General features: G+C 36.3%; 3 protein-coding genes across 8 annotated transcripts in view; 1 reads left to right on the top strand and 2 right to left on the bottom strand.

The window, feature by feature from the left end:
• Positions 1-2,713, bottom strand: part of LOC120462826 (uncharacterized) — a 34,569-nt gene extending 31,856 nt beyond the window's left edge. Inside the window, exons 1-3 of one of the 6 annotated variants that reach the window (XM_089124127.1) lie at positions 1,734-2,713; positions 1,547-1,634; positions 902-1,024 (exon numbers count right to left, since the gene is read on the bottom strand). In XM_089124127.1, coding sequence (XP_088980253.1) covers positions 902-1,024; positions 1,547-1,579 — 156 coding nt within the window. In that variant the 5' untranslated portion in view covers positions 1,580-1,634; positions 1,734-2,713. Of the gene's footprint in view, positions 1-901; positions 1,025-1,546 lie in introns of all 6 variants that reach the window. The other 5 variants (XM_039651520.2, XM_089124124.1, XM_089124125.1 and 2 more) reach the window with 5 other exon arrangements.
• A 2,442-nt stretch (positions 2,714-5,155) lies between these two features.
• cd40 (CD40 molecule, TNF receptor superfamily member 5) lies at positions 5,156-11,651 on the top strand. Its single transcript, XM_039652894.2, has 9 exons — positions 5,156-5,311; positions 6,057-6,144; positions 6,486-6,608; positions 6,871-7,023; positions 7,830-7,920; positions 8,509-8,567; positions 8,918-9,016; positions 10,503-10,531; positions 10,636-11,651. The coding sequence occupies exons 1-9, from the start codon at positions 5,282-5,284 to the stop codon at positions 10,873-10,875; spliced, it is 912 nt and encodes a 303-aa protein (XP_039508828.2). The 5' UTR covers positions 5,156-5,281; the 3' UTR covers positions 10,876-11,651.
• Positions 11,652-13,606: 1,955 nt separating this feature from the next.
• irx7 (iroquois homeobox 7) lies at positions 13,607-17,083 on the bottom strand. The gene is made up of 2 exons (XM_039651557.2): positions 15,019-17,083; positions 13,607-14,544 (listed from the first exon to the last, which is right to left on the bottom strand). The coding sequence occupies exons 1-2, from the start codon at positions 15,223-15,225 to the stop codon at positions 13,822-13,824; spliced, it is 930 nt and encodes a 309-aa protein (XP_039507491.2). The 5' UTR covers positions 15,226-17,083; the 3' UTR covers positions 13,607-13,821.
• Between the last annotated feature and the right edge of the window lie 1,137 nt (positions 17,084-18,220).

The raw sequence follows: 18,220 nt of genomic DNA, 5'->3' as shown, positions 1-18,220 counted from the left end.
GAATAAGATGCTGGGTTGTTTCAACCCAAATTTGGGTTAAATGGGGACAAACCCAAATGTTGGGTTAAAAACTTAATTAAAAAAAATTACAGTTTAAAGTCAAATTTTACATTACATTTTTAACCCAACATTTGGGTTTGTCCATATTTGACCCACATTTGGGTTGAAACAACCCAGCATTTTTAGGGTGTATTTAACAGATGTTTGCATATGGTCCACAAGATAAAAAAGGAGCGATTAAGATTTTATAAAAATTTATAAAAATGACCCCATTCAAAAGTTGACATACCCTTGATTCTTAACACTGTGTGTCGTTACCTGGATGATCCACAACTGTTTTCTTGTTTTGTGATGGTTATTCTTGAGTATTTTGTTTGTCCTGAGCAGAAACTGCCCAGTGTTCCTCAGAAAAATCCTCCAGGTCCTGCAAATGTTTCAGTTTTCCAGCATCTTTTGCATATTTAAACACTTTCCAGCAGTGACTGTATGAACCTTTTTTAATAGTTGTGTTTTCCATCAATTGTCCTAAAGATGGATCTCAAAATCATACAGTAACTGCTGGAAAGGGTTCAAATATGCAAAAGATTCGAAAAATGTCGTGGATCATCCAGGTGACGCACAGTATTGAGAATCAAGGGTATGTCAACTTTTGGGGTCATTTTTATAAATTCAGAATTCAGCTATTTTTTGTCTTGTGGATTATATAAACATCTTTTATGTCAACTATCTTATTCAGAACAGTACTAAATAAAAAATAACATGCATTTTGTATGATCCCTCTTATTTTGCAGATTTTGCAAGGTGTACGTAAACTTTTGAGCACAACTGTATATTTCAAATGTTGATAAGTTCTATATTGGCAATGATTTTTTTTGCCCAACTCTTGATCAATGTATATCACCTCCAGGTCTAAGTTCCTTTGTTTCTGTTCTGAGCCACTTCTAGCCTGATTTACAGCTTCGTCGATACTCATTTTGCCCGATTTCACCATGTCCATGAGGTTCAGCTGCATTTCGTTGCTGAGCTGTAGAAACAATGAGAGTTTAAGTCAAGAACTGTGATTATTCTTTAGACAAGCACATGCTGTCTCCATGGAACATTGTTTGGCAACAATGAACTAGCTGACAAAAGACTGTTGAAATGAGGAAGTTTTGATGATTTTTATTTTTGGCACACAATTTACGGTCATTGTAATCTTGTATTTCATGCTAGTGCACTTTAGCGGACACCTGATTCCCTATGACACATGTTTGGTCTTGTAAAATTGTAACTTTTTAATACACTATATAGAGACACTATATGATTCTTATTTTGGTTAACACAATCATTGTAGGACATCAAATGCATTATATTAATCTGTTAATGAATTGGAGAATACAGCTTTTTTTAATTTATGAATTCACAATACTACATTCATTTACATACAGCCATGTGTTTTTTTTTATATCATTTTTGTTTATTAAATCTAAACAAATTAAGCAGCTTAATGATTATCTACTGTTTTACACTGAATATTTGAATAATAGCTTTAAGAAATGTCTCTTACCTGAGGTAAATGCATCGTCTTTCTATGATTCATGTTTCTTCATTGGGCTTCAAGAGACCAAAACATGACAGTTCAACCATCAGTCAAACTGAGGATTGAAAAGGTGTGTGTTTGTGTGAGAGGGAACTTGGTAGGCTTGTATGGAAGGTGTATTTATTACAAGGCAACTTCCTGAAAAGCGGCTTACCTGAAGATAAAAAAAGAAAAAGGTGAAGTCATACATCTCCACCCTTTATCTGACTTCTCGTCTTTCTGTGGGACTCACCAAAATGCGTGTCTCTCAGTGGAGTCATTTAAAAATCTAAATGGCTTATGTATTATGTTTTTGTCTCTGCTGTTGTGAATGTGGTTGGTTGTACTTGAACTGTCAAATTTGATGTAAAAAAAACATGTCCACGTTTGTTTAAGTTGTAACGCAAAATTCAACCACAAGATGGCGAACATCCACTACGACGCAGTAAAAGACAACTAAACTTTAAATAAAGTACAAACTAGTTCTATATTAGTGTTGTGATCATGAAAGTGGTTTGTAACTTACCCAAAACCAACTTTAAATCAGATATTGAAGCTGTAAAAAAAAATATTTTTAGCTTAAATGCTATGACGACTATTCACCAAGTTAAACATGTAGATTCAGACAAAATATCATAGTTACTACAGTTATTACAGAATATTTCTTATTCCTAACGCTTGGCGGTAGATGGCCGAGTCCATTTATTAGCCTAATACGTTAACATTTTAGCCATAGTCAACGCTTCATTTACACATGTGCTGGCTGATGAGCTGTTGCTGTGCCTCTCTCAACCACAAAAGCCTTCTTTCATCAGTTTTTTTGCACCCTTCTCTTTAACTTTTGGCAATCTATAGAACTCGAAAGGTATTTTCCCGATGCGACCGATTAGTACAGACCAAAAATCGACCATTTTCCAGCAGAAATAATCAGCCAAATTTCCCGGTCCGTTCAGTTCAATGGCATTGTTTATGTTCTGTAGCACAGAATCTGTGCCTCCAAAATGGCCGACTTCTTGATTGATGACGCGTCGTGAAAAATCGGAAAAATCCATAAAATCGGAATGTTTTTTGATACCTTGGCATTAATAAAAAATAAATAAATAAAAATCGGAATGTAGAAGTGCTCAGTTTGAGAGAATCCCAGAGAATTAACGGTGTTACATTAGTTCCCAAGCAAAATAGAGGAGGTTGATCATGAATTTGATAAGAGCCCGCAACACTATTTATAGGCAAGATTTTCGTGCTAGAACACTTTTTCAGCGGGAATGCAAATTATAACAGAACACAAAAGCCACACCACACACATATGGCTTTTAATTTGTTTATTTCATTAGAAAATATGTCACTATCATTTTAAAGTTTTTTCCATAGATCAATTTTCTGCAAAAATAACGATTGACATGCTTGTTTGCTTCGCGGTTTAAAAAATGATCTGGGCCGATGTAACGTAGGCTATTAAAAAAAGATGACACTGTTTACATTATTTTGATGAGTTAAAGTAATATAAAAACATTGTTTGAACTCTTGAATACACTTTCAAGCATTTAATAACCACAAGCAAAGTTTAAACATGTGTTATTATGTAAAGTATCAATCCCCCCAAACATGCTCATAACTGACTCCGGCTTAAAATAGCTTGTAGGCCTACGTCAAAATAAGTGACAGACTGAGAAAGGGAAGTGTTTACATCCTATTTCATTTACGCATAGTCAAGTTTACATATTCATGCAGATGTATTTTGTATACTGGTGTTTCTACCTTTTGCATATTTGTCAATTATTTAACATATAGACTGTGTGCTCATATTGTCTGATACCCTACAGATTTGTTTTATACAAGCCCCCTAGACCGTGTAACATGCCCTATAATAGCCCCCTCCCTCTGAGAAAATGTAACATGTGATGTCCATATTCTCTGAACTGTTCCTCATGGGACTGAAGGGTTTTTCACTAAAATGTTTAATTACAGTATGCCACACTCAAATCATTCTCAGAATGTATACCTGCATGGTGAGGAAGTGATACAGTAAGTATGAAAAAATCATCCAAGCGTGTCTGAAGTCAGACGTCACTGTGCTGGGATCTGACTTGTTGAATCATTGATGATCAGAGAGTATTTATTTTCTTCCATGGTATGTCCCCAAAACTACTCGTGTAGTCCAAAACAACTTCCTTGTTACATGGGGATTTCCTCCTGCTATCTCTTGAATCCAAACCTGGGCTTTTTTCTCTTTTTTTTCTAAGGGAGAGTCCTAGGGGTGGGATTCACCTGTGGCTGTTAAACTCTCACGCTATCATCTCTTTTCTTACTGTGGCAAACTCTCAAATGAGCTCTTTCAAAGCATGCTGGCATTATCTCAACATTTTTGTCTTATATTCTTATGGGCTATTGTACTATATTATATATCCTTCTTCTTATATATTATTTAATATTTATTAATATTTTTAATGTACATTTTTAGATTTTCATTTTTATACATATTTTATTTTAAGATTTAATTTTGTTATGTGCTTTTGTCATTTTTATTAGTTTTTCTTTTTTTATATTTTTGTTTAGCTTTAATTAATTTTTTATTTAAATTTTAGGTATTTGCCAAGACAACACTTCCTATTTTCTATTAAGTTTTGAAGTTAAAGGTTTTTTCACGTCTTTTATATTTCATGTTATTCCAGATTCATATAAAACAATCATTTTGTTAGGAGCGGGTCGAGTAGGACCCGGGTGGAGGGGTTACATTGGTGCCGTGACCCGGATGGGAGTGAGGTTTAGGGGGGTAAGTGTAACGGAGACCAGCTAGTAGTTGCTGTGCAAGTACACTTCACTCCTCTGATCTTAATAGGCGCTCTAGCGACAGACGCTAGAGGCTGTAGTTTTTAGCCTCCTTGTTAGAGCCTCCTTGTTAGACTCTCATGCCGGAGGGCTCGAGGCCTGCTCGCAGGGGGTCGAGTAGGACCCGGGTGGAGGGGTTACAATGACACACGGACCCAGAGGCCAACCAAACCTCAGTGCTCTTTGCTCCAGTTCCACCTGATCCGCCATGGGGACCTTTCTGATCTGCGGTTGTGGTCTTCTTCAGCTACGCCTGGTCATAATCCCTGTCCTGTCTCTAGTGTTTTGTAAGGACTTTTATGTTGAAGTGTATTCTTAGTTAGTTCCCATTATTTTATATTTTGCATGAAAATAATAATGTCATTGGATGGATAAATAATGTCATTTCCATGCAAGCCTTGTCACTGGTGAAGTGACTCATTACAATAACAACAGCGTTTGTCTGAGGAGGAAGTGAGAGTCAAGCTGGGAAGTTCTATCTGGTTGAGTTAAGTTAGATTGTTGAAGGATAAACCATCCCATGTTATAATCTGTCTTTTTTTGTTTGTTTGGATTTTTTGTTAATTATCGAAATAAAGAACTATCAGCTTTCCTTCTAGAACTCGAAACAGTACTTCTAATAAAATAATAAGCGTCATAACCAATCTTCTCAATAATCTTTGTCAGTCAATGCCTTTAAACCGACTTTAATTTGTAGGCTACTCTCACTTCTTGGAATAGCATGGGGAAATGGGAAATGGTCACATGTCACATGTGGGCGTGTCTGCGGGAAGAAATCCCCTCTTGCGTCTGTGATTCATAGTTGAAGAGCTGCAGCAGACTGTTTAGTGTCTTATGTGTTTGTGAAGCATTAACAACTGGTCAAAAGGATCCGTATCTAAAGATATTGCCATCATGAAGACAGTTTTCGTTATTTATTTGCTGGTAAGTTGTGTGCTGAGCGCTTTGCGCGTGCATGATAACTGCGCGTAAATGTTGGTGTCTGTTGTTATTTACATGGTTGATATTCATTGTAACAGTACTGTTATTACGTTTCAAGTGCATTTTTTTGGAATTTTTAGATTGGCGTTGGTGCTGAAAGAATGACTCGTAGCTATGTTTCAGGTTACTTTCACTTTCTATTTGAATGCGCATAATAGCAGAGAAGCGTACACTTATCTCTATAACTAAATGACATATGAAAACAAACATGTGCATTGTGTATTGTTAAATAGTTAGGCTATAAGAATAAGGTTGCAGTCTGCCTTGTTTAAAACGGTCATTCTTGGTGGGGATCTCAGGGACTTTCCGTATTAGCTACTGTAACGTCGTTTCATTTTTAGTGTGCCCTGTTGGTTTGTTTTGGGGTCTGGGAGTTCCCATGTCCTTAACCGACTTAACTAGCTCGAAAGCATACATTTCGAAATATAGGGTTGGTTGTTATTGACGCATTGTACGATAACTGATTATTAAAACGATTTTTTACTTGTATTTGCTAAATAAGATGTTTACAGTAAAAAAAAAAAGTAATGAAAACGACTGTAAACATATCAGTCTTCTTGGAAAAAGCTGTTTTATTCTTCATGAAGTGGGCCGGTCGTGTCATATCCTCATGGTCGCTAACATGTGGACATCACATGACCTGCCACAGTTTTATTCATAATGTTCCTCATGTCTTTCTCTTTGACAGGTCACACTGTTACACTTTGTGTTATGCTGTGAGGAAGAAATGCATTATAAGAACAAAAATGGTGATTGCTGCAAGAAATGTGGACCAGGTATGTGGATATAACAAATAATAAACTCACCATGCAGTAAAAAAGAGCTAGAGCTAACTTGAAAAAAGGCAACCTATCAGAATCAACTAGTTCGCTCCAGTTAAAGTCAACTTAAAAACCTTTGTTCATCTAATGATTAGCAGGTAGTTCTTTGAGTTAACTTGTTTTTTTTTTTCAGGTTAGCTAATCTTTTTTTTTTTTTTTTAATTCCCTGCTTTGTCTTAATATTGCCCACCAATAAACCCATCAACACTACCATATTTCACATAGTCTTAGTCCTCTTTTAATGTACGAATCTCTTAGTTGAATCCGAGTGGATAGTTACTCTGAGTGTGTCACAGGTAAGAGGATGATGATGGACGACAACTGTCAGGACCCGCGCTGTCAGGACTGCAGAATCGGAGAGTATCAGAGCGGCTACACAAGTAATACCAGATGCGAACGCCAGCCCAGCTGTGACGCAAGTAAGAGTGTATTACTGCTGAAATATTAGGTGGTCGGGGAGCTGTTAATAAATACAATGTTTAGTCTTGGCCTCAAAATTCTGTATGAGACAAATGTATGATTTTTTAAGATACACATTTAATTTTTTATCTATCAATATCTACAATAAATAGTTTTAAAACTTAATTATTCATATATTCATGATAAACCTGAGGATAAATGAATCTGCTAAATGAATACATTTAAATGTAATCTCTCCTCTTGCTTTTCTGTTTAAATCAGATTTACATTTAAAGCCACAAGAGGATAAACCCATAACAACCCGTCTAAACAAATGCGTTTGTGAGCCTGGATACTACTGTACAGAAGAGGATGACTGCAGCGCTTGTATGGAACACAGTGTTTGCAAGCCAGGAGAGAGAGTCGCCAAAAAAGGTTTGTGCTGTCAATACTTGCTGATTCTGTCCTGAATTGCACCTCCAGAATAATAATATGCCACATCCCTGTTAGACTATCACTTCAGATGTGATTTAGAGAATTTATAATCATTCTGTAATCATCTGATTCGCCTTAAAGACACCTTGGAGGAATCTGTTGAAGGCTGGTGGTCAAATGAAAGGTTATACACTGTAAAAATGAATACGACTGAATATGTTAAATCTAAATCAATAGAATTGAGGCAACAGATTACAATCAATATTATTAAATTTAACAAATTAGAATTGAGTAATAACTAACCAAATGAATTACTTAAAAGTTGAGTAGAATTTATACATTTATTAAAACAAAAATATCAGAAAAACAGACTAAAGTCAAAGATGAATTAAGAACTCTTTTTTTTTTTAAATTGCCAACACACCTGATGACACCTGATGATAACAAGCAGAAACACTGAAGGAGAAAATATATTTTTAAGTCACCATTATGGAGATCGGTGTGTGTTTCATTTGGGCCAATTCTTAATTCTTGAGTTCTTTCTTTGACGTCAATCTGTTTTTCCGATATTCTTTGTTAAAGAAATGTAAATTCTACTCATTTTAAATGGTTAATATTTAAGTAATTCATGTGGTTAGTTATTACTCAATTCTATTTGTTCAATTTAATTAATAATATTGATTGCAATCTGTTGCCTCAATTTTTTTGATTAGATTTAACATATTCAGTCATATTAATTTTTACAGGTTGGTTCAAACCTCTGGTCATGTTTAATCTTTGCCCCTCATCTCCTTGTATTTACACAGGTACACAGGAAAGTGATACTAAGTGTGAACCCTGTAAAAACGGAACATTCTCCGATCACGATTCAGCCGACACTTGCAAGGAATGGACAACGTATGAAAAATCGTTCTGATTTTTTCACCTATTTTAAAAAGATATTAATGCATTTATTCTTTTGCACTTTCTACTCATCAAAGAATCCTGGGGGAAAATATATCAGGCCTTTCACATGTATGAATATAATATGAAGCAGCACAACTGTTTTTAACATTGATAATAAGCATCAAATCAGCATAATAGAATGATTTCTGAAGGATCATGTGACACTGAAGACTGGAATAATAGCTTTGAGTTAGGAATTAATTTTGATCACAGGAATAATTACATTATAAAAATTAAATAAATTAAAATTAATTTATTAATTAATAAAATTAATATAATTTATTAATTATAAAAAAAATTATAATACATTAAAATAGAAAATAATTATTTTCACAATATTGCCGTATTTTTTGATCAAGTGAATGCAGAATAAGAGACTTCTTTCAAAAGCATGTACAAATGTTCAATTTTTGTTTATTATATTTTTTCATTTGGCCATCATATTTATAGCTTTATATTAGAATTTAAGTTAAGAGTTTTATTGACAATCATACAAAAGTTTATAATAGTTTTAAATGTCTCTTTTTTTCCTGTGTTTAGATGTGACTACGGGTATGATCAAAACACTCCTGGCAGTTCAACTTCAGACCGCAGCTGTTGTGAGTAAAACAGAATCTTGCAGCTTTTTAATCGCTATGAATTTTAAATGGTAAACAGAATTGAAATCGTTGTAGATTTGTTAGCTATTAAAAGACTTAATGTGGGTGTTGAAAACACAGTAGTGAAACCTGATAGTTGTGTGGGTGGAGTCCAGTTCCTGGACATTTGTGTGTTCACTTTTGATCACTCATGCTTATTTGAAACAAGACTGTGAAGCGTTTGCACCAATTGCAATACACACTCAAATGTTTTACAATGCTGTCAGTAGTATTGGTCTGATTACAGGTACCTTTATTAAGCATGAGGAAGTCTTCTCAGTTTGTTGTATGTTTTGTTTTTCTCATTTCAGTGGGTTCACCCGTTTACAGAGCTGCCATTGGCGTGGGAGTTGCAGTACTTGTGTTGCTTTTCATCATAGTTTTAGCTGTGTATTTTCACATGTTAAAGAGTAAGTACTGCAACCTACAAATTATCTACAATAACACAAGTATACTGTTTTTCACAATAGAGTGCCACAGAGCCGCCCACTTTTTCAGCGACATTGGTTCCGGAAGGATTTATTCCATTCATTTATTTTATAGGGATAACTTTGATTTGAAGCAAAAAGCATTTGAAAATCAGACAAAAATACAAAGCCTCAAGACTGTGTTCTTTACGGCTTTAGAGAGTGAAAGAACTACAATCCCATGAAGCTTTGTGTAGAGCATAATCAAATTAAAATTATATAGAAATATAAAACTACTAATTATTAGTTTTACAATTAAAAATATGTATATATATATATATATATATATATATATATATATACACATACATACAATTAACTTTTGTGCACAATATGCACATATATGCCAATATTTTCAGTAGCACCTCATTGCAGTACACGAGATCCAGAGGGCGGAGTTGGATCCAGATCTAAGGGGTGGAGATGGGTAGGATTAGGGGTGGGGTTAAGTATCAGGGGGCGGAGATGGGTAGGATTAGGGGTGGAGTTAGGGATCAGGGGTGGAGATGGGTGGGGTTAGGGATCAGGGGGTGGAGATGGGTAGGATTAGGGGTGGGGTTAGGGATCAGGGGGTGGAGATGGGTAGGATTAGGGGTGGGGTTATGGATCAGGGGCGGAGATGGGTAGGATTAGGGATCAGGGGGCGGAGATGGGTAGGATTAGGGGTGGGGTTATGGATCAGGGGCGGAGATGGGTAGGATTAGGGATCAGGGGGCGGAGATGGGTAGGATTAGGGGTGGGGTTAGGGATCAGGGGGTTGAGATGGATAGGATTAGGGGTGTGGTTAGGGATCAGGGGGTGGAGATGGGTAGGTTTAGGTGTGGGGTTATGGATCAGGGGCGGAGATGGGTAGGATTAGGATCAGGGGGCGGAGATGGATAGATTTAGGGGTGGGGTTAGGGATCTGGGGGCGGAGATGGGTAGGATTAGGGGTGGGGTTAGAGATCAGGGGGTTGAGATGGATAGGTTTAGGTATATGTAAGGTAGGAGGAGTTGGATCTGGATCCAACCCTGGATTTCGTGTTCTGCAGTGAGGACCATCTCAATATTTTGGTGCATTTTGCTGACTTCTACTTTCTGATTGGTGAAGTTTTCAGCGCAGAATCATGGGTAATGTAGTTTTTCACCACAAATTCTGCAAATATTTGAAAAATAAGTTGAAATAATGTGGGCTAACAGCTTCAAGAGAAGCAAATACAATCGATTAAAAACCTCGTAGCTCACAGTAAGGCTGTCTTTAAAGGTTTAAAATTTGTCATTTAAAAATCAATTTCCCTATATGGAGAAAAGGATTTTTTTTTTCTTCCGGAATCAGACTGTTTCACTCTATAGGCTTTTATATTACAATTTCTATGCGATCAAGTGCTCATTATATCTTTCAGAAACAATAAACAGTCATTGATAATTGATGTTTTTACTTTTCTTCTAGGAAATCAGGGGTGGAAAGCGGTAAAACCGGTAAATATTTACTATTTAATCATATGCGACATTCAAAGTCACGCACTGCATTAAATTCGAAAACAATGTGTGGAAATTAATTATAATGGTTATTTTGTTTTTAGTTCGCCGAGAACCCAATGGTAACGCACTTAAACATAAAACCGATCCATCACGTGGCAGATCCTGAGATAGGAGACCCACTGAACAACCAACAGCCTGAGGAGGACTTTGACCCCAGCGAGCCTGTGAGCCCCACGCCAAGTAACATGACAGAAAATGGAAATGTTGTTGATCAAGAACATGGCAAGGAACATATCATTTCAAGTACTGAATCAAATGCATATTCATATTCATATTCATAGAGCAAAGTCTTGTACAGCGTACAGAAATCTGTCCTCCCATCATGGTACAACCATCAATGAATGCATTACATTATAAAGCACTGCATTGCTCTAAACGTCCCCAAACCAGCATGTGTCTTATACAATCATACAAGTGTTTTTTCATGACTGAAACTGTTTCTCCATAGCATGAGCTGTGTGTTTTCAAACAAATGCTGTAGAAACTACTCTGTGCTGCTGAGAGTGTTTGCCATGTCCTGTGGTAGTTATGAAATATAATCCACCAACATAATAATCACAAGTCCAAAATAGAAAGCACATAAACAAAATTGTAGTGGTGGTTGAGGATAGCTTTTTGTTGAGCTAGCATACACACACACACGTTTCCTTCTTCTAAAAGAGCAAGGAAGAAAAGTGGTGACGCACTATAAAAAAGTTCCTATGGATGCTTTTCCCAGAATGCTTGACAAACCACAACTTTCTTGAATGGAAGTAAACTTTTCAGAACTCTTCAAAACTTTCCTAGTCAGAAGTGTTAGCTGGGATGGAGTACAGCGTTGTACATAAAAAAAATGAGTATATTGTTATATTATGCTCAACATCATGTATGTTTTAATATTTTGGCGTTTTTGTATGCATTTGTTTGCTGTTAGACAGATTGTTAAATGGGATTTTGGTGATGCTTTGTGTTGTTTAATGTAAATATGTCCATTGAAAATCACAATTTTTGTTTGTGAATTTGTTCTTTTATTGTATTTTATTTCAGGTGTATGTAAAATAAACTATATATCAAAGCATTCCTGATAACGCCTCTATCATCTACTCGCCACTTATGAGGTGTGAAATGTCCACAGAAAAAACTATTGACAAGTGTTATTGTGTGAAACTGAGATGCATTGTGGGATACTCTGATTGTCCACAAGAGGTTGCCATTTACATGTCTGTGGAGTTTTGGGAAAAATATAGCTTACAGTAGCCTAAAATCACATTGCAGCATTTTCTTAATTCAACTCACTTAACTATTTTTGGAAAATATACGTATTGATGTAAATATTTCTGACTTGACACATTCTTATAAAGCTCATATTTGTTGTATACATCTAAACAAACATAGCTTGTTGAACTATGAATCATGGTATAGCATGCAAAGCATAAGACCATATGCTGGGATCAGGAGGCCCTTGTGGGACACATTGATTGCCGATTTAGGCATTGTATCTCACACCATTGTTCAACACCTCAATCCTTATCTCAATATCACAGCCTTTTGCCTGTCATGTTTAGACTGGGATTACACATCATTTGGGCCACTGAAAAGGGGGCATTGGAGGAGATTGTTGTGCCCAGTGTGTGTTAGCTGTGAGTATGTGCTTGGGGGGTGGCTGGGAGGTTCTCCTTTTTTGTACCCAGGGGTTTTCTCATTATCCTTGGATTAACAGACCACAGACCTTTGAATTTACATGGAGGCCATAGTGATTGGCAAGGAAGAGTCTTCCTTTTATCATTCCCTCTGCAGAGGGGAGGCCGCAAAAAAACAGAATATTGTCCGGAGGCTTAATCATGTTAGTGTGTTTGAGTCTGAGATTTATTAAAGAAACCAAAGGATGCAAGATTTTTGTTGTTGTTGTTGCCAGTTTTTTAATTTTAGATTTTTTTCTCATGCCAGTTCATAATAGGGTGAAATATGCATTTTAATCGCTATCAGCATGACTTAATATGTATCATTATTACCATTACATTTCTTTAATTATATAATTCACTTTTTAACTTGTTGTGTCAGAATACTATTTATTTCCACATAAGTAACTTGTTCAGGGTTTGATCCTAGCTTTGAGCACCAAATGAGGGTGTAAAGCCAGGTCCTCTGGCACTTTCCGTCTGTCAAGTCGTGACTAAACAGGAGAATAATCTTAATTATCACCCTTTAAGACGGAACAATTCATGTCCTTAATCCGCGATGCCTTGAATTGTTTTAACAGATCAGAGCTAGATAAGCAAATCCCTTAATAGTAGTGTCCTCACTGATAACATGAAGCCTAAATCCAGCCTTGAAGTGAAACGCTTTGAACGCGTCTTGATCTGCCTCGAAAATCTGAGAATTCCTTTCGAACGACTGCAATTTTCATATTCATATATATATATATATATATATATATATATAAAGTTCGATTGTTTACATGTTTTTTTAAAAGGTTTTGGAGAGTTATGATGGCTACATCATCTGTGACTATAAAAATAAAACTATAAAATAGTTACTAAATTCTGATTGGATGAGCCGCGCTCCAAAGCGTTCTCAAACAGCCAATATTTACGTAAATGTATGTGGTTTAAGATTAATCTAACTAATGTTTTTTTTTTTAAATGATAACCTATTCGAATCAATTGTTTTTATCCCATTGCTGTTGTTGATATTTTATTTAAAAAAATCGCGTCTGATTTGCACTCGTAGGCCTTGAAACCTACATTGTAACGTCGAATATTACATTTAAAAAAGCAATTTTTCCGATAAATAATGGTCTATATTTTACTTCTGTTGCCAGTATTTTCAATGTTTTTGCAGCTACGAACAATATAGGCCTTTTCAGTAATTCACTGAACAGATTTTCGTGGTTTATTGCTCAAGTGAATTGGTCTTTCAGAAATTCAATCGATATGCTTCTGTAAAAGCAAAACAATGCAGAAATTCGCATTTGAAATCATTTCTCATTGTAAAAACAAACCCCCAGATCATTAACACTGCAAAACCTTTAGATTTTTCAACGTTTTATTTTAGCAAAAATAAGTCAGCAGGTAAATGCATTTATAATTTAAACAAAATAAATGTACAATATTTACAGAACACGTTTCCTTTGGTTTTTAAACCATGCAGGAATTTTGATTAAATCTTTTATGCAAACTTCCACAACAAAACGTCCCCAATGGTTTCAAAGTGCAAAATTGAGTCTAGAGTGTTTTGGATGAAGAGTCTCATTGACTTTGTTTGAGTAGGTCGTGTGTGGAAAGGTTCACGGGTGAGTAGGAGTCTCTTGAAGGCCATCCAGCCCACCATTTCCCAAAGTCTGGGCTTGGACGGTGTTTCAAATCGCTTGGTTTCTTGACGATATCAGAGGTCGCGGTTTCCGCGAGAGACCAGATTTTAGGTTTCTGGGCATCAACGTTTTGCTTACACACCTCTCTTTTGGTCTCACACGATGTGTCAGACTTGTCACTTTCTTTTTGCGGATCAAGTCCTTCCGCTAAACGGTCCTCCACCGTGACATCCTCCTCCTCATCAACCGTTTGAGGATCGATCTCATCTTCATCCTCCATGCCTTTCCTCAAGGACCCCTCCTCTTCGCTCTCACCCTCCTCTTCCTCATCCTCCTCATCTGACTTTCCTTTGGAGGCCCAGCTGACCCGGTTCTCCTTCTTCAGGCGGCGCCGGGCATTGGCGAACCACGTCGACACCTGCGTGAGGCTCATCTTGGTGACGATGGCAAGCATGATCTTCTCGCCTTTAGTGGGATATGGGTTTTTCAGGTGTTCGCTGAGCCAGGCCTTCAAAGCGCTGGTGCTCTCCCGGGTGGCCACTTTGGTGACCCGACTGGGGTCATCAGCTGGCATGGGACGATAAGGAGTGTAATAGGGTCCCCCACGTCCGAGGAGAGCTTGGTGATATGGTGATGCAGCTTTGAGGTCATAGGAATTGCTCTGAAAGTAAGCAAGAGATCCAGTTTTAGAATATGAACAGTTTTGCATTACAATAAAGACAGTAAAGGGATTGTTCACCCAAAAATGAAAGGTCTGTCATCATTTACTCACCCAAAACCTGTTGAGTTTCTTCTGCTGAACACAAAAGAAGATATTTTTAAGAATGTTGGCAATCAAACAGTTGACAGTAGCCTTTGACTTATTCCTACCATGGCAGTAAATGGCTGCCATCTACTGTTTATTGCCAAAATTCTTTAAAATAATCTTCTTTTGTGTTGAGGAGAAAAAACTAAACTTGAAGTGAGTAAATGATGACAGAATTTTCATTTTTGGGTGAACTATCCCAATTTGTATTTTTAATTCTATATACACTATAATTATACATATTTTAACTTTATGCAAAAAAAAAAAAGACTGTTTTTTTTTTTCTGCAATGAATTGCAATGCAATATGAGAAGAATTCAAAATACTTACAATGTGTGCAATGTGTCCCGGATGAGGATAAGGGATGAAGCTGTACCCCGGTATTCCTGAGAAAGGTAAGGGTACCCCAGCCATGCCCACAAAATGTGGCGGTGGCTGTTGCACTCCAGGTGGGCAGCCCAATAATTGATATCCAGCGGGCATGTTGATGTTTCTGTCCATGAAGAAGTTTCCAAACCCCGTTGGTGAAGCAGGCATCCTTACTCCCTGAGCTCTAGTGTTTGAATGACACTCCCACGAGTTCACGGGCTCTCTTTATAGGCGGAGCCGCATCAGTGGGCGGGACCAGAGTGGGTGATTGACAGCTGTGATCCGAAGGATTTCTCTGGGAGTAAATCCCTTCAAAGGAGAATTTCGGTTGTTCCTTTTAACGGCCTCTAAAAGTCTTTAAACTCATGATGCTTATCTCACGCTTATCCGTACTGAAGAGTGGAAAATAGTAGGGCTCCGTTTGAAATTCGCATTTTCTGGAGATGCTCTTGTGATACATCCACCTCAAATAGTTTCACATAATTAAAACTAGGCAACATTACGTAGTCTATAGTCTAGTCTACATGAAGAAAATCCGGCTGTTTTAAATTATATAATTTACAAAGTTTTTTCAAAAGTTAAGTCAAACGAGACGGCTAAATGATTTTATCTAGGCCTAAGAAATATTTTTTATTATTTATAGTGATGACAGAAGAGCAATTTTTAGTTCCTCAAAGAACATTTCAGTTCCTAAAAGAACCTTTTTTTGTGCGAAGAACATTAAAAAATAAATCTAAAGAACCCCTTTTCACTTTAAAAAACTTTGAAGGAATGGAAAGTTCCAAGGATGTTAAATACGTCAATAAAGAACCTTCATTTTTAAGAGAGTATATTTAATCTTGTTTACATGAAGCCTAACAATGAATTGAATCAAGCTCAGTCGGGAAAACTGAAAAGTGATAGCCTACTAAAGCTATTCGGAACAAATGTCGCACATTAACGTCTCAGAATAAACTTTTCTTTCCATCTTGCTGAGACTGTTTCATCTTTTTGTTTGAGCAAACCGATAGGCTACAAGACACAACATGACGAGCCATTATCAAAATTTGATTAGCAACACGGTGCAATGTGTCTGAAGCGTTACAAAAGTAAGCAAATACCCTTTAACTAATTAACACGGGTTTGAAACCTTTAGTCGCTTTGATTTGACATTAGATCTGATGTAAGTCTAAAAAAAATGTATAGGCTATGTATTTAGCATAGATTGGGCGTCTGATTAATTGGTAGGCCTAACAAAAATAGCGGCTTTTTTCTATCTCTTTTTTTACTATTATGGGCTAGACCTAATGCATTTTTGCTATTTTCATTTTTAAATAAGCATCGCTAAAAAAGTTCTTTAGTTATTACACCATATTATAGATTTATAGGCCTTAACGAATCGTAACGTGAGAATTTTACATATTTTTGCATATAATTTTATATATTTTACACACCGTTGTGTAGACGTTGGCTTAAAAAAAAACAAAATCTGTCTACACGACGCTTTTATAAATCAAATAGGCTAAGCGGTTTTTATTTTCCAATGCAATGCATTTAATTTTTTTTTTATCTTATTTTTTTTTTCGTTCGGTTCAAAATGAACATGGACTATGAATTATTTGGCTTTATTGTGACCGAACATCAAACCTATTTTAAAAGGGGATGACTTTGTTTTCGCCCGCAACAAACCAGTACAATTGTCGTAATTAAATAGGTTTAAGTGAAACAGGTGTCGACTAATGTATATGGTAATTGCAGCATAACAGATGTTAATGTAGGGAGATACTCAGATAAGATTAGAATTCCTAAACATACATACCAATGCCCTGGAAAGAAAAGCACAGCAAACAACCTGATAGCAGGGGGTGCAGGCAGTCTCTGACATTGGAAATACAAGTTTTTGTGTTGTTGAAACTTGCTCTTTAATCTGTTATCTAGTAAACAGAGAAGTGGCATGCATTGTTTCCTAAAAGTTTGACAGAGCCCTGCCAAATAAAGTTGAGTTATTTCTCACGCATCAAATTTACAGCTAAATATGCTATATGTTTCATACTCATCACCTTTTATTTGGAAATGTTTATCAAGATTTTGTGTGGTGAAGGTGTGAGACATTTTAAGGGCTGACAGACAGATAGATAAAGAGAGAGAGAGAGAAAAGGGAGAGAGTTTGGAAGCAGGGTGGGGCTCGGATCCCCTTGTGCCAAGAGCAAATTTACTCAAGTAGCACAATGGTCAAAACGGAGTGCAAAGAGCAAAGCTTATGCTGCATCTCTGGAGATAAGCAGCTCAGGGCTGTGATTATTGTGTTCCTCACACACTCGGCTTTCTCCACTCTTTCCTCTCTTCTCGCACACAATACAGGTGTACTCATGTTCTGACAGGTCCAGTTAAGACTGTTTGCTCAGGGGATGTCAGTCATTTGCCCGAGAGGAGAACAGTGTGAGATAGTAGTCCAACATATTGCAGATAAGAGATGAGCTTTTTTCAGTCTTTCGCCACAGAGACGGCAAACGAATCGAGATCGGCATGATCAGAGATTTCTCCTGAGAGCCGGATTCAATTTTTGTTTCACTCTACTGGAGCTCATTTCAAAATTATTGTGGTTTGTGTTGTGGTTAACCAAACAGATCAACCAGATTAATCAGTGCAAACCAACAAGCATGATCAGAGAGAAAAAGGCCCAGTACTTAAAGCTTAGTGTTACCAAAACCATAAGGTCAGCCTGAATTCTCAATAACTTCAGAGAGAATATAGGTGTACTGTAAAGATATTTGTATAAGTCAAAAGAAATTATCTAGACATTGGTGTGAACATAAATAAATAAATAATATATATATATATATAGATCAAATTGATTAATTGCATCTAACACAAGTTTATAAATGTGTGTGTACGTATATATATATATATATATATATATATATATATATATATATATAAAACTTATATATAACTTTTATATTGGATGCGATTAATCAATTTGACAACACTAATATATATATATATAATTGTTTATATGTATATATATATATATATATATAAACAATTTAAGTGGAATCATATGCGCCATATACAGCAATAAATAAATAAATGTGCACAAAACTTGGTGTTACTATAAGTCACACTTCAAGATGGCTGTTGAAAGTCAAATAAATTACAATAAAATAAAATCAAACAAATCTTT

Source organism: Pimephales promelas, chromosome 20 (assembly GCF_988280905.1).
Source record: "Pimephales promelas chromosome 20, fPimPro1.hap1.1, whole genome shotgun sequence".
Lineage (NCBI taxonomy): Eukaryota > Metazoa > Chordata > Actinopteri > Cypriniformes > Leuciscidae > Pimephales > Pimephales promelas.
This window is presented reverse-complemented; position numbering and strand designations above follow the sequence as displayed.

Excerpts from the sequence above, each read along its gene's own strand:
- cd40 (XM_039652894.2), top strand. The coding sequence starts at position 5,282 with ATGAAGACAGTTTTCGTTATTTATTTGCTG. Across the intron at positions 7,024-7,829 it reads AGAGAGAGTCGCCAAAAAAG|GTACACAGGAAAGTGATACT; the intron begins GTTTGTGCTGTC and ends GTATTTACACAG. Across the intron at positions 10,532-10,635 it reads GGTGGAAAGCGGTAAAACCG|TTCGCCGAGAACCCAATGGT; the intron begins GTAAATATTTAC and ends TTTTGTTTTTAG.
- irx7 (XM_039651557.2), bottom strand. The coding sequence starts at position 15,225 with ATGCCTGCTTCACCAACGGGGTTTGGAAACTTCTTCATGGACAGAAAC. Across the intron at positions 14,545-15,018 it reads CGGGACACATTGCACACATT|AGCAATTCCTATGACCTCAA; the intron begins GTAAGTATTTTG and ends GCTTACTTTCAG.